Source organism: Vigna umbellata, chromosome 4 (genome assembly GCF_029865625.1).
Source record: "Vigna umbellata cultivar VRB3 chromosome 4, Vumbellata_1.0, whole genome shotgun sequence".
In the NCBI taxonomy this organism is placed as follows: domain Eukaryota; kingdom Viridiplantae; phylum Streptophyta; class Magnoliopsida; order Fabales; family Fabaceae; genus Vigna; species Vigna umbellata.
Window position 1 is genome coordinate 40,025,555 of NC_142168.1, and position 16,186 is coordinate 40,041,740.

The 16,186-nt window shown below is 35.7% G+C and overlaps 2 protein-coding genes across 2 annotated transcripts; one reads left to right on the forward strand and one right to left on the reverse strand.

The window, feature by feature from the left end:
• Positions 1–5,445: 5,445 nt before the first annotated feature.
• LOC124839580 (uncharacterized) lies at positions 5,446–7,485 on the reverse strand. The gene is made up of 2 exons (XM_088112171.1): positions 6,986–7,485; positions 5,446–6,457 (listed from the first exon to the last, which is right to left on the reverse strand). Exons 1-2 carry the CDS (start codon positions 7,300–7,302, stop codon positions 5,593–5,595), a joined length of 1,182 nt encoding a protein of 393 aa, XP_087968297.1. The 5' UTR covers positions 7,303–7,485; the 3' UTR covers positions 5,446–5,592.
• Positions 7,486–12,425: 4,940 nt separating this feature from the next.
• LOC148200166 (uncharacterized) lies at positions 12,426–14,893 on the forward strand. Its single transcript, XM_088112275.1, has 4 exons — positions 12,426–13,367; positions 14,051–14,392; positions 14,462–14,653; positions 14,729–14,893. Exons 1-4 carry the CDS (start codon positions 12,426–12,428, stop codon positions 14,891–14,893), a joined length of 1,641 nt encoding a protein of 546 aa, XP_087968401.1.
• The last annotated feature ends 1,293 nt before the right edge of the window (positions 14,894–16,186 follow it).

Sequence of the window (16,186 nt, forward strand, 5' to 3'; positions counted from 1 at the left end):
ATTCACACACTGTAACTGCTACTCTTGAGCACCCACGGCCACTGCTAACATACACGGCCAACATCACTTGCTATTTCCACCATCGCGCAGCCCTTCATTGCACCGAACCCCTCTCAACATCACACCATCACCCATAAGCTAACCACCCTCTCATGACATCCGATCTCCAAGGATCAATCACCGTCACTTTTAACTGTCCCTGTTGCTGACCGTTGACTGCCGAGAAGGGAAGGAAATATTCATCTCTCTTGCGCGCGAAGAAGAGGAGCGGGAGAGAAAATCCGGCGTCATGGCTCGCGGTGAACAAAGGTGACTCGCGGCAACCGGTCGTTAAAAGTGGCAACATGCAGGGGTGGCGGTTTCCGTCAATGTTCTTTGGCTGGGAAAGGAATGTTTCGATTCGTTTGTGTTTGTTTGAAATGGAAAGTGAGAAAAGTAAGGGAACCCCTAACGTTTCTTTCTGAATTCGGAATAAAGGCTTCGGGCCGCACCCCATATTTCACATGCACCCCCATATTTCACCTGCATACCTCATATTTCACCCGTGCACCCCTGTCCTTACCCTTGGGCTTGGACCCATGATAAAAAAAATGATAAAAAACAAAAGTTTTCTCTTTGTAGCCCCTTTGTACTGTAACCCCTTGTTTATTTGTATATAGTAAGCTTATTTGTATTGTTTTACAAAAATATATAAAAATTGTAAATAATAAAAAATATATAAAACTTTAAAAAAACATTTAAAGTAATAAATATCGGTATGAGTACTCGTGCGATCGTACGCATCAGCCTAGTACTTATTGCCCAAATATAAAAGAAATAAGAAAGCCGTGTGAGTGCTCGTGCGATCGTACGCATCAGCCTAGTACTCATTACGCAAAACAATAAAAAGAAAGCCGTGTGAGTGCTCGTGCGATCGTACGCATCAGCCTAGTACTCATTACGCAAAACAAGAAATAAAAAGCCGTGTGAGTGCTCGTGCGATCGTACGCATCAGCCTAGTACTCATTACGCAAAACAATAAAAGAGAAAGCCGTGTGAGTGCTCGTGCGATCGTACGCATCAGCCTAGTACTCATTACGCAAAACAATAAAGGAAAAAAGCCGTGTGGGTGCTCGTGCGATCGTACGCATCAGCCTAGTACTCATTACGCAAAAAATATAAATATTACAACAAAAATACCAAAAAAATATAAAAATCTTCAAAAAACCAAAAACATCTACTTTTTCAAAACAACGATCAATATCGCCTTCCAGAACTACGTGATCCTTGATTCTCCATCAAAAGTGGAGATACGTAGGAGCAAGGCCAGTCCTTGTCAGGCTCATTTTCCCAAAAAATCCAAATCATTTTCCAAACAAATTCTCAAACAATTTTCAAACAAGTTTCTCAAACAGTTTCTAAAAGAACTACGTAACCCTGATTTCTCACATGAGAATACGTAGGAGTAAGGTCAATCCTTGTCGGGCCCAAAAAGCTAAAAAATATTGTTTGTTTCTTTCGAGTTTTATTTTAAGGGAAAGTTAAACACTTTGAAAACCACATCCACATTCGCGCATTTAGTTAAAGGTACTGCCTTAGGGCAGGCGTTGTAGGGTGCTAATACCTTCCCTACACGTAACCGACTCCCGAACCAAGAATCTGGTTCAATTTGACCATGCCTTACCATTTTATGGTTTTTCCGTAGTTTTCCAGAATAAACTATGGTGGCGACTCCAAAATCTCCTTTTCTCAATATTTTAATCTTAATATTTTTATTGGATCGTCGTCCCGTCGCGATTCCGGTTGCGACACACCAAACTACCAAAGTAGAACAATAACTCAAGAGAAGAAGCTCTCATAGGAAGTCTTTCACCTCATGAAGGGATAAGGAGAAATCTAAGAAGGAGGGAGCTACTTCTACCATTCCTAAATTTAATGAAAAAGAGTCTTTAAGCGATAAAGCAACTTTTCAATCTAATAATGATGATTCTTCACATTTTAGTTAAAAAAAAATGTTTTAAATGTTTGGGTAGAGGACATATAGAAGCTAAATGTCCCAATAGGAGAACTATAATTTTAATGGAGAATGGGTAGTACATTAGTGATCATTCCATTGGGGAATCATCTAGTAGTGACGAGGAGGATATGAAGTATGAAATACCACAGATGGGGATCTTTTTATGGTTAGAAGGTTGTTGGGTAGTATGAATAAGGAGGCGGATGAGATTCAAGGAAGGAATATTTTTCCATTCTAGATGTATGGTTATGGGAAATGTGTGTGCTGTCGTCATTGATGAAGGAAGATTTACAAATGTAGTCAGTAAACAAATAGTGGAGAAGTTTGGTTTAGTGACATCTATACACCATAGTCCTTATGCTTTGCAATTGTTGAATGAGGATTGAGAATTAGTGGTGGATAAGGAGGTGCACATTGCTTTCTCTATAGGTAAATATGTCGATTAGGTAGTATGTGATGTAGTACCTATTCAGGCGAGTCACTTGTTGTTGGGAAAGCCTTGGCAATATGATAAAAAGATAATTCATGATGGTCTAACTAATAGTATTATTTATTGTTTAAAGAGAAAATGGTGTCCCTAACACTTTTATCTCTTAGCACGGTTTGTGAGGATCAAATTAAGATGAAGTGAAAAAAAAAGTAAGAGAGAAAATTCTAGAAAGAGGCAAGAAAAAGGAAAGTAAAAAAAATAAAGAGTGGTAAAAGCCTTTTTTTAGAGAAAAAGAGGTAAGTAAGCATTGGTTAAAGAAGAAACCTTATATTTGCTTATGCCTAACAATACTTGTTTGTCTTTTGTGCAAGTTTCTTTGTTTTTAGGTACAAAACAACTTCTCAAGAAGTACGAGGATGTCTTCCTTAAAGACATATCTCATAGCTTACCTCCTAAAAGGGGTATTGAACACAACATGAACCTTATTCTGAATGCATCCCTTCCTAATAGGTCAACCTATAGGAGCAATCTGGAGGAGACCAGAGAAATACAAAAGCAAATGGAGCAACTCATAGAGAAAGGATGGATTAGAGAGAGCTTAAGCTCATGTGCCATGTCATTCATCCTTGTTCCTAAGAAAGACGGATCATGGAGGATGTGCATTGTTGGGCCATCAATAACATCACCATCAGGTATAAACATCGTATTCCTAAACTTAATGACTTGCTTGATGAAATGCATGGTGCTTGTTATTTCTTAAAGAAATATTTGAAAAATGGTTATCACCAAATTAGGGTGAGAGAGGGAAATGAATGGAAGACTACTTTTAAAACTAAATTTGGTTTGTATGAATGAATGATTATGTCTTTTAGGTTGATCAATGCACCTAGTACTTTTTTTTGAGATTGATGAATCATGTTTTGAGGAATTTTATGGTAAGTTTGTTGTTGTGTATTTTAATGATATCTTGATATATAGCAAAACACACACTTGATTAACACTTAAAACACTTAAGATAAGTTTGATAAGTTCTTAGGAAGGAGAAACTATATGCCAATATGGAAAAATACATTTTTTGTACAAATGAAGTTGATTTCCTAGGGTTTGTAGTTCGCTCTAAAGGAGTGCAAATTGTTAAAGAAAATGTCAATGCCATTAAAGATTGGCCCACTCCTAAGAATGTAAGTGAGGTAAGAAGTTTTCATGGCTTGGCTAATTTTTATATGAGGTTTTTCAAGGATTTTAGTACCATAACATCCCCATTAAATGAAATTATTAAGAAAGGGATGGAATTTAACTGGGAAAGGAACAACAAGAGGTTTTTGATAGCCTCAAACATAAAATTTCACATTCACCTATCTTAGCTTTACCAAATTTTGAAAAATTTGTTGAGATAAAGTGTGATACTTCAAAAGTTGGCATAAAAGGTGTTCTCATGCAAAAAGGGTATCTTATATATTTTAGTGAAAAGTTGAAAGGAGTAGTGGAAACTATTTCACTTATGACAAGGAGCTATATGCCTTAGTAAGGGCCTTGAAAACTTCGCAATATTATTTGCTTCCTAAGGAATTTGTAATTCATAATGATCATAGATTCCTTAAATACATTAAAAGTCAAGGCAAGCTCAATAATAGACATGCCAAATGGGTATAGAATTTATTGAAAAATTTCCTTATGTTATTAAGCATAAATAAGGTAAGGAAAATGTTGTAGTTGATGCCTTATCTAGAAGACATGCCTTATTGTCCATGGTTGAAACTAAAATGTTTGGTTTTGAAGTGTATAAGGAATTTTATGATGATGATAATGATTTTGGAAAAAATTATAAAGATTGTGAAAAATGAGCTTTTAATGATTTTTATAGGCATGCCTTTCTTTTTAAGGGAACTAATGTGTGTGTTCCTAAATGGTCAATGAGAGAATTATTTGTCAAAGAAGCTCGAAGCTCATAAAGGGAGGGGGGGGGGGGGGGGGGGGGAGGACTTAATGGGACATTTTGTGATTTAGAAGACATTGGATATTTTACATGATAATTTCTTTTGGCCTTAGATGAAACATGATGTGTTTTCCTTTTGTAATAGATGCATTACTTGTAAATGTGCTAAGTCTAAATCCATGCATCATGGAATATTTATGCCATTACCCATTCTTAAATCTCATTGGACAAATGTTTTTATAGATTTTTTTTTGGACTTCCACAGTCCAAAGGAGAAAAATATTTTGTTTTTGTTATGGTAGACAAGTTCTCCAAGATGTCTCACTTCATTCGCTTCCATAAGAGTGATGACTCTAATCATGTGGCCAATTTATTTTTCAAGCAAGTAGTGAGACTACATGGTATTCGAAGGAGCATTGCATTGGATAGATGTAAAATTTGTTAGCCATTTTTGGAAGGTATTGTGGGGTAAGTTAGGTACAAAACTTCTTTTCTCTATAACCTCTCATCCTTATACAAACTAAAGTGGTAAATCAAACTCCTTAAATGTTTTCTAAATAAAAATTTGAAAACTTATGAGAAATGGATATCTCATGTGAAATTTTCTTATAATAGGGTAGTTCATTCTATTACTTGTATGTCTCCATTTGAGGTAGTCTATGGTTTTAACCCTCTAACTCTCATAGATTTGTTGCCTTTGCCTACTATTGATTCTATGACTAACGAAGATGGTTTTGTCAAAAACTACTTTTGTTAGGAACTCACATAAGGAAGAGAAGACATAAATTGAAAAGAAGATAGAGAAACTGACTTCTAAGACTAACCAAGGAAGGAAGAAGACAAAATTTAACCCTGAAGATTAGATGTAAGAAGAAGAAGAGGTTTCCTTCCAAAAGTAAATCTAAGCTCTGCCTATAGGAGATTACCACCGGACCCATGCTGAATGCTAAAGCTAGATTATACATTCATCAACTAAATATCATAGGAATGTTGTTTATAAAATTCAGTATTTAATTTATTTCCTGAACCTTCAATTTATAAATTGTCATAATACATGCACATGTATTACAAGTATGACATAAGTGCAAACAAAAACATTTTGTGGAGTTAACATTAAAATAAAACTTAGATAGAGTTTTCTAAATACTTTTTATCTGAACATGATCGATATAAAACATAAAACTTCAATTCTAATCCTAGAAAAAGTAACAAAAGTACTTATTTAGATCCTTACTCCCACTTGCATTTAACGTTGTGTATGTGCCTAAAGTCATATCTCAACACTAACTTCCCTTCTAGTGTCCTCAAACAAAAACTTTCCACTAACACATAGCATGCAAACCTTAGCCACTCACTCTGGTTTCTTGCCTCTTCCCTCACTCTCACCATCTTCTCTCTTCCATGACCATGGGCCCATCCTCCACCCTCCTGCACCCATCTCATGTGCTCAACAATTGCTGAACTCAAACCCACATTAGCCTTTCTCCTGTTGTATGGATCATATGCCCTAAACCAAAAGAAACCATCAGCATCACTGCTTCCATTCCTTGTAGCTTTAATGCCAGACACCATAACCATCTCTCTCTCCACACTCACATTCACAGCCACAACACCATCACCCCCTTCACTCTCTTCACTCCCACAAGAGTATACCTCTTCCCACCTTTGCTCAAGAGTCATGCTATAATACATGCACTTCTTCATCTGCTGTCTCATTCTTGTCCCATCTCTCACAAAAATGAATGGACAGTACCATTTTCCTACTGTCACAGGAGGTGAACGTTTTCTTGAGATGGGGAAGTTCAAATCTGGTAGCTGTTCCCTTAGAGAAGCATCAACTCCTAGAGCTTCACTCAGTCTGCATGACCTATATGAGCCTGAGATTTCCATTCTCCACCCTTTTTTCCTTAGGAATGAGGGGGGAATTCCATCAGGAGTTATGGACCTACCAAAGAAACCATCACTCTGGTGGCTGTGAATCTTGAAAATTTGGTACAAGTCCTTCAGATTGAAAGGCTTTGGCCTTTCATCATTCAACATGTCAGTGAAGCAACATGTCACAATGTCCCCCTCTCTTGAGCACTTGTATGCTTTCCTACAAAATCACACAATAGTTCCAACTTTGTCACTGTCAATGTTTTCACTGTACAACGGCACATGTTATCTAAGACATCAAACGTTCACTGCCCTCTGATAAATTTTACATAAACCAGCATTCTGGTTGCATCCAAGTTTGACAAAAAGGCCGAATAAGTTCAAACGAAACTCATTCATAGTCAAATACTCAAATTGCACGAGAAAAACCATCGTTTTTAATTTGGCTTTTTATCTCTTTTCTTGTTCATAATGTGAGAAAGATCATATATTTCCAAAACCACGCCTCATTACTCCTCTAAGAATAATTAAGTGACCTTAATATTACAATTCTGACTTCAGCCTGACTAATTGTAAAACTGGTATAAATAATGAAGCAATTGTTTTGATTGCATCTTAAACTCAATTCAAAATTAGTTTAGCTGTCCAAATATATATATATACACTGAATGATACTAAATTGTTAGTGTATACTGAGTATATAGAGAGAACGAAATCATAATGCAGTGATGTATACATGGTAACATACCCTTTATGTCTGCCTTTGGCTTTGATGACATAGTAGCGGTTGGAAGATAGAGGGTGATCAGGCACAGGTAGAAACCAGACCTTGGTGTTTGAAGTTTGCTGATACTCTGATGCATGAGTGATAGAGAAGATTTTGTCCTGAGGAAAAGGTAGCTTCTTCACCTTCTTATGCCTGCACAGACGCCAACAACACGTGTCTTCTGCTTCTGCTTCTTCATCTGTGATCACAAGATAACCTGAATATGGACCATCTGGTGGTGGTATTGAAAGAGTACTTGGAGATCTTCTATACATAGACAAAGGCCTAGTCACATACATCTTTCTTTTTTCTCACCTTTTCTCTCTATCCAACACTCACGACTCAACCAATGGAGAATTTATCACCATTTATCAGTTTCAGTTCCTTATGAGTGAAGATATGGAAATGAAAAACCACATTAAAGTTCAACAATGGATAACGTATCAATCATTAATTAAAGTTCATGTAAAATTTTCATATACCACATTAAGCCAGAAACAATTTGGCACCTCTATATATACTTCTATAATATTTCTGCTACTATACATTTTGAATGGTAAAGATCAAAGACAATTAAAGTGGAAAAAACAAAGAATGCTGCTTTTACTTTCATTTATTGTCCACCTTTCTTTTCTTTTTCTTTTCACAAGATCAACCATTGTTGTTTTTTCACCAAAATGTTATTATCAATACCAATGTTTGCATTATTGTTGTAGAGTTCTACATTTATAATGAATTTGGAATGTATAGTGACAGTAGCATCACTAAGATTACCATAAAGAAAAAGGTAGTGGCACTGTATTTAGCGAAGCTTCAAGAAATTAGTGGACTGTGACGACTACTAGTGGTTCTTATCTTAACTTTCCAAATCAGCTTTTCCCTACTTTAATAATATCATGCATTAGGATGAAACATATAAGAATCCTATGTCATCTTATGTTTGTACAAAACATTTGCTATATTTTACGCAATCATCTACAGTGCAAGAAGCTACAATAGCCTTTGGTAGTGTTTTCTAAAGTTGCAGGAAACAATGCTGCAATGTTTTTTAAAAGTAGCTGCTCTCTACACTTTCACACCCATTTTATTATATGCTAATACTTTTTACAAAAATAATGTATGAGTTGTGTTTTATTTGCATAAGTAGAAATTATATTGTGATTGGTTGTTAAAAGATGATCTTTGGTATAACCATCTTTATTTTCAATTGAGTTCATAATTATTTTATATGTCATTATCAGATAAGTGTTATGACTTGGAAGATTTGGATTTGAAATATGTGTCATGATGAGGCTATTTCTTAACCTCATAAACTACTCTTGGTTGAGTTAAAAAGCATTGAATTAGTTGAAATACATAAATTACTATATCCCTTGACTCAGCATTTGTCTCTTTGGATCCCTTGAAGTAAAAAGCTTAATCAACCAACTTAGCTTAAATAACTTGATTAAACACTTGTATATAAGTGGTTTAGTGATTGTTGTATAACATGCTTCTATAATTGAAGAGAAAATGAAAATAAATTATAAGTTGTTTCTATTACTATTACAAGTAATTGAAATTATGAAAAAATTTATCGAAGTAAGTTAAAAAAAATTAATGAAAAATCGTGTCCTTTTCATAATTTTGCTAAAAAATGTATACAAGTCTAAAATTATAGGCTAAAATGAGTTATATATTTCAAACCTCATTTTTATTTTTAAGTATTTAATCATTTTTTTCTTTAAATTGAGTACCTAATTAATTAAATAATTTTGTTTAGGCAAATATGTATTTATATTTCTTCTGATTTAGTTTCCTCGGATATTTATAATTTTCTTTTGATTCTTATTGAATATTATTATTTTTAGGGTTAAATATGTTTTTCGTCCCTTAACTATCACACGATTTTGGTTTTAGTCCCTACTCGAAACTTTGATGGTTTTTAGTCCTCATAGTATTGAAACTATTAGTATTAATCCTTAAAAATGGACGGCGTCAACTTTTAGCTGATCTGGCAAACGGCGAGGTGGCGTCTTCTTCCCACGTTGCTTCTTCGTCATCTTAGTTGTGGGCAAAGTTGAGTTCTTCTTTTTCGTCATCTAAGATTAACCAATTCACCAAAGGCTCCCTATCATCCTTCTTGTCAATCCTCAACGCCACTTTCAACTCCTTCAACCCTTGTGCTGCAAATTCGAACCTTCCACTCCTCAACGCTTCCTTCACACTTTCTAACCTCTTGTTCAACCCCACAACAGTTCCAACCAGCCCTAGGAGTTCCTTCACCTTTAGCTCCTCTTTCTTCACCTTCATTTCCGACACAACCTCGCGCACCTCGACATCGATCGGTCGGTCGGAGAGGAGTCGAATAATGGCAGCGACGTCGTCGGAGACCTCGCGAGTCTGCGAAACGGCATCGTTGTAGAGAGAGAAGAGGCGCGCGAAGTCTTCACGGTGTGAGACGAGGTAGGACTGGACCTGAGAGCGGATCTGGAGGGACTGCGACTCGAGGCGCTGGATCAGGAGGTGCAGATTGGGTGAAACCAGAACACAGTATAAAGGCCAACAATGAACTCGGACTACAACAACCTGCTCAAATAGAAATTATGCAATTGAAACACCACTGTTAAATTCCTAAACACCCTTTAGATTTCAATTGTCACTGATTGACTCCATTTTCTAAACACTTCCAAACAAAATAAAAGGTTTAAATAACATATAACATCACCGCTGATTTTCTATGGTACACTGCATTGGAAGAAGCAAGAGAATTATACAAGTACTTTTAGGATGAAGACGTTAATTGCTTCATTTTAGATGCAACCTGCAATGAGATTTGTACAAATTCATTTTTCTTTGGGAAATAAGGTAAAAGGTAATATGAGAACTCTTAAATTCATTTCAAAAAACAACGTGAAAAAAGTAATTGACTTGAACTTCGTCCAGGGGCTGGGGAGGGGAAGATGATTCATTTTATAAAAAAAATATTGGGGCCAAATTGTTTCGTGGTGGTACCTGTAGCAGAAGAACGGTAATAAAACACATATCCATGTCCTTAGCCGTGATTGTGACCACAAGTTCTATGGCAAAAGTGGCCATCATAGGGAATCGCGAGAAACCCATGAAATCATAGCATTATAACGGGCGCTGGATCAGGAGGTGCAGATCGGGCGCTGATAGAGGGGAGTTAGGTCCGAGAGGTCCTGCGCCGAGAGAAGGTCGCGGAAGAAGAATTCGGCTTTGCTCCAACTGAGATGACAAAGAAGCAACGTGGCAGATACTGAAGAAGAAGACGTGGCATCGCCGTTTGCCAGATCAACTAAAAGTTGACGCCATCCATTTTTAAGGATTAATACTAATAGTTTCAATACTATGAGGACTAAAAACCATCAAAGTTTCGAGTAGGGACTAAAACCAAAATCGTGTGATACTTAAGGGACGAAAAACATATTTAACCCTTATTTTTACCATAATAACTAATATATTTTGTATCAATTATCTATTATAATACAAGAGACTTAAAAGATTATCTGAAGTGAGACAATCTAACATAAAAGTGAGGAGTAGAACTTTCATCACGTGTAATATTAGAATAACATAAAACAGAACGATTAATTTACTATGTATCTAATTTGAAGTAAAAAAATTTTTGGTACTTATAACAAATATGGTTCATGTAGGAAAATGAAAACTTATTTAAGCCTAAATTATAAATAAATTCTTCTAATATGTATTATTTCCAATTTGCCCCTCATAATACACTCTAGTCCTTCGTTTCACCTAATAATACGTTAGGTCAGAATTTGTTACAAACCTCAATAAAACACTATTGAATTGGACTGCTTCTTCCGCACCTCTATACACTTTTTTCCTGCACCCCATAAAAAAATAATTTTGTTTTTTTCTGTATAACTCAGAAATAAAAAAACTTTCTAATTATATAATTTAAAGTTAAAAATAATTTTTGAATTATACAATTTAGAAGTTAAAACAAATTATACAATTTAAAAATTATTTTTAACTTATAAATTACATAACTGAAAAGTTTTTTGATTTCATTGTACAGTAAAAGTCAAATGACTTCTAGATTATGCAATTTGGAAACTATATATTATTTTAAGTCTTCAAGTTATTTTTAACTTGTGAATCGTGCAATGTAAAAAGCTCCGGGGTGTTGCTCCCTCCACCCCCACACATCTCTTCCTCCACCTCTCCTTTACTATTTTGCCCCTTCCTCCACCTTTCCTTTACTATTTTGTCCTCAGTAAAATTTTATTTTTAAAATTATTGTTTTTTAATTTTATTCATTTATAACATATTTCATTGATAACCTACGTAGTTCCTTGTATGAGTAAAATATTTTTCTGCAAAGCTTGGTGATCGTGAAAAGAATTATCAAGCAATCTTCCTCTTGTTCTCGGTGCAGTACGTGGTGCAGTGCGTTTGTGGTGTAGTGTCCTTGTCGTGGTTCCTCTCCAGGTACGTAGTCATAATCCTTCCAATAATCCTAAACCCTAAACCCTTCTCATACTTCCAATAATCCTTTTAATATCCAAGCCTATAATCCTTGCATGAGACGCAAAACGTTAGTAAAATAAAAACGAAACGTAAAAGGAACACTGCCTCTGGACGGATGACATCCTTCAACGGATGTCAACATCCGTTTAAGGCGAAACGGATGTCGACATCCGTTTTGCCTTAAACGGATGTTGACATCCGTTGAAGGATGTCATCCGTCCAGAGGCAGTGTTCCTTTTACGTTTCGTTATTATTTTATTTGTTTATTTTATTTACAGTAATTTATATTTAAATTTATAATTTTAAATGTTATATATGGTTAGTTTTTAAACGTAATAATTTTTTTAAAATATGAATTTGTTATAGATGATTTTTGTATCTTTAATTCTTTAATAATTTGATAATTATATAAAAAATTATTTATTACTCTATTTATATCAAATATATAATTTAATTATATTAATATTTTTATATTTGTTTGATTAATTATTAATTATGTTAATAAGGGTCATTATAATTTTGTAGGTGATTATTATTTAAAATGGATGAATATCTTCATATGGATTCTCAGATTGGTTGTAGTTTGAAATCTGATTTGTCCTCATCAATTAGCAAAGTTGTAGAGAGATATTTAACAAATAGATTTACAACAAATGAAATATTTCATTCACGGGAGCACTTAATTCAATGGGTAAAAGGAATGGCTTTTGATTTAGGATTTGTTGTGGTAATAGTAAGATCTGACATAGCTACTGGTGTACGGGGAAGAAAAACGTATGTCATACTTGGATGTGAAAGAGGGGGAAAATATAGGAAATACAAAGCTGATGCAGTGGCTAGTGTATACGGCACTCGTAAATGTGAATGTCCGTTTAGATTAAAGGGTAAACCATGTTCAGATGGGGCCGGATGGGTGTTGAAGGTGATGTGTGGACATCACAACCATGAGTTGACTGAAACTTTAGTGGGTCACCCTTATGCTGGCAGGTTAAATACGAGTGAGAAGTCATTACTGGTTGATATGACAAAGAGTAAAGTTACACCTGCAAATATTTTATTAACACTCAAACAAAATAATGATCGAAATGTCACAACGATTAAACAAATCTACAACGCAAGGCATGCGTATAAACGATCATTAAGAGGGTCCAGAACTGAACTACAACAACTTATGATGTTGTTGGATCGGGATAAGTACATTCACTGGAGTAGGTGTGCTGATGATTCAAAGGTTGTTACTGACTTGTTTTGGACACATCCTGATGCGGTGAAATTGTTAAACTCATTTAATGTTGTATTTATGATGGATTCCACATATAAAACAAATAGATATAGACTTCCGTTGCTTGAGATTGTGGGTATGACGTCTACAGGGTTAACCTTCTCAGCAGCATTTGCTTTCTTGTCTACTGAAAGGCAGAGTAATTTCACATGGGCTTTGGAAAAGATGAAAGGTTTATTTTTAACATCTGAGGGTGGTCCTAAAGTTATTGTGACTGACCGAGACTTGGCTTTGATGAATGCCATATCAAGTGTATTCCCTGAGTCATATCAAATGTTATGTCGGTTCCACATCCTTAAAAATGTTAAAGCTAAATGCAAAATGTTAGTTCATTCTACTGAGGTTTGGGAAGTGTTGATGGATGCATGGGAAAATGTGATGGATTGTGCTGATGAAAGCTTGTTTGCTGAGTATGTGAATGGTTTTGAATACGCAAGCAGATCATGGCCTTTGTTCTTTGAATATGTTAATCAGACTTGGATTATTCCGTACAGCACATACTTTGTAAAGTTCTGGACGAACAAAGTAATGCATTTAGGGAACACAACCACAAATAGGTATGTTGTAATGTTATTTTATTTATTTGTTTTGTAGATAAATATTTATTTGTACTTGTTGAAGTTTTTTTTTGTTTCAGGGCTGAATCTGCTCATTGGAGCCTGAAGAAAGTTCTGGGCAATAGTATGGGTGATTTGTGTTCTTGTTGGGATAATATTCATAACGTCATTATCTTACAACACAACAAGATTAAGGCGTCATTTGAAAGTAGTTTGTTGCTCAGGAGTGACTATTTTAAAGGCTACATATATAGAGAACTTATTGGGCGTGTGTCTCGATATGCATTGGATCTCATTGCTAAGGAATTGAAAATAGTGCAGCAGATAGGATTGGACTCCTCAAAGTGTGGATGCGTATTGAGACGTACATTTGGTGTCCCATGTGCATGTGAATTAGCACGATATGATCCTAGGATGATCCCTATAGGTGAATTTCATATCATGTGGCGAAGATTGCATTTCTCAAATGTTTAATTAAATGAAACTAAGCCTCAGTTATCCATTAAAGATGAGTTGAAACAAGTAGAAGAACGATTCAATGAGGTTGATATTGGCGGTAAAGTCACCATCAAGCAGAAGTTACTTGAGATTGTTTGTCCTACATTGACATCAATGGTCCCTCCATTACATAAAGTCAAGACAAAGGGTGCACAAAAAAGTAAAGTTAAACAAAGTGAAAGGTCTACTACGCGGGATCCATCATATTTTGAGTATGTGGACGCCTTTCATTCAACCATAGAATCTTCATCTGTGAGAAGTAAATTACAATCAAAGCCAAAAGCAATGAAGAAAAGGAGAGTTCCAATGATAGACCAGTTTCATTCTACTACTCACCCCTTCATTGTGGACGTTGTTGATGTTGTGGTTGATGGTCACTGTGGGTATAGATGTATTGCTGCGTTGTTGGGACTCGGAGAAGATTCATGGCCCGTTGTGAGGAATGAGTTGTACAAAGAACTCAGTGCATGGCGTGATGAATATGCAAGCCTAGTAGGAGGCTATGATAGACTAGAAGAACTGAGGTCCTCTTTGTTGGTGCAGTCACTGTCCGCGGTAAGTGTTTCCCGTTTTATGTAGTTTCTTTATTACATGGTTTTTTCTAACAACTTTTATTCATAACAGGCTAACACGACCAAGTGGATGACATTACCAGACATTGGTTATGCAATTGCTAACCGATATAACGTTATCTTAGTGTGTTTGTCATACTCTCAAAATTATACTATCTTTCCACTACGTTCCACACCACCTTCTGATATCACTCAACATCGCTTAATTTGTATAGGACATGTTCATGGATGTCATTTTGTGCAGGTAAGTGCATTTTGTTATGAATTTATTTTAAAATTACTTATCACTCAATTATATTTTGTTATTTGTATAATGTAGGTTAAGCTACAAGAAGGTTGTCCGTTGCCCACGGTGAATATCATGTCCTCAACCCACTGTTATCCTGAGGCACGAGCGTGGACATCTATTTATACTAGTAGGATGCACGCATTTGAACAATTGATGGACATAACAACATCTTATGTTGACTTAGGTGATTCATGATATTTATATTATGTATGAAGATATGTAGAAATACACTATTATATTTTGTTATTTAAGTACTTATTGTCAGTATTCATGATAATTATATTTTTATTATTCGTGATATTTATGTAGTATTTATTTATATATGATCATATTTATATTACTTGTTGTTAATTAAGTTCTTATTTTTTTCCACTTAAACATATAAATATTTGATCATCTATATAACCAATATAAAAGAACATGTAACTCAAAATGAAAACATTGAAATTATAAGAAATTATAAATGTCTATTACAAATACAAAGATAATATAAAGTCCTGTAATACATAATCAGAAAAAGGAAATATAAAGTCCTATCAATTAGACGTCGACCGTCTACCACACACATGCCTCTGCTCTCTCCTAGTCGTGGAATATTCGTCGATGCCTTCATTAGCAATCTGAAGCAGGTCCACTGACACCTGATGTGCAACAGTACCCTCGGTGACATGACGACACGATATCAAGGACTGTAACATTCTCGCCATTCGCCTAAATCTAGCCTGCATTATAATTATATCAAACAATTAAATAAACAAGGTGATCAAAATTTAATAATATAAGCAATGAAAAATAATATACCAGGGCGCCAGATGGTGAAGGTGGAGACGATCTACGATGGGGTCGTGCCTCCCGTGGAACATCGGGGCGTTGTCTAGGTGCAAGAGCCGGTCGCGCGTCATCTGCAGCAACAATAATATAAGGATGCGAAACCCTCCTGAACCACTGAATGTACCCATCAACACAGTCAGAAGGGGATGCTGCATGTCTGACATTACTCACAACGTGAGCTCTCAAGTGCAACCACATATGATCAATGGCCACTACATCTGCATCTGGAACCATAGTCGGTGATCGTGGAATGTCTTGCTGAAACCCAAATTGCCTCAGCACACGCTCAGGCAAATGACGACAAAGGGTGTCACCAATCCGAATCCATCCAGAATACATACAGATGCCGAAGAATGGCCGAATGCCTCGATGCCCCTCATACGGATGCCATACAACTCCACTGTATGTCAGCGCATCCAACTGTGACCGAATCTCTACGAGAGTGGAACTCTGTCTAGGGCTCTGCCATCTCATGGCACGTGGTGTGGTATCATCGTAAGAAGTCACCAACCGCCTCCTCCCCAAGCCAGGGAAATGTTCGTATATCCAACTCTAAAAAAATAATTATTCAATTAAATTACATCCATGTTCGAACATGGAAATAAATACATGAAATAAATGTCAAAGTTATAACTGTACCTGAAATAGAGTCAAATA

Bases quoted from the DNA above. Each gene is read 5' to 3' on its own strand.
- LOC124839580 (XM_088112171.1), bottom strand. From the start codon at position 7,302: ATGTATGTGACTAGGCCTTTGTCTATGTATAGAAGATCTCCAAGTACT. The intron at 6,458-6,985 runs GTATGTTACCAT...GTGATTTTGTAG, and splicing joins GCCAAAGGCAGACATAAAGG to GAAAGCATACAAGTGCTCAA.
- LOC148200166 (XM_088112275.1), top strand. From the start codon at position 12,426: ATGTGTGGACATCACAACCATGAGTTGACTGAAACTTTAGTGGGTCAC. The intron at 14,393-14,461 runs GTAAGTGTTTCC...TATTCATAACAG, and splicing joins TGGTGCAGTCACTGTCCGCG to GCTAACACGACCAAGTGGAT. The intron at 14,654-14,728 runs GTAAGTGCATTT...TGTATAATGTAG, and splicing joins ATGGATGTCATTTTGTGCAG to GTTAAGCTACAAGAAGGTTG.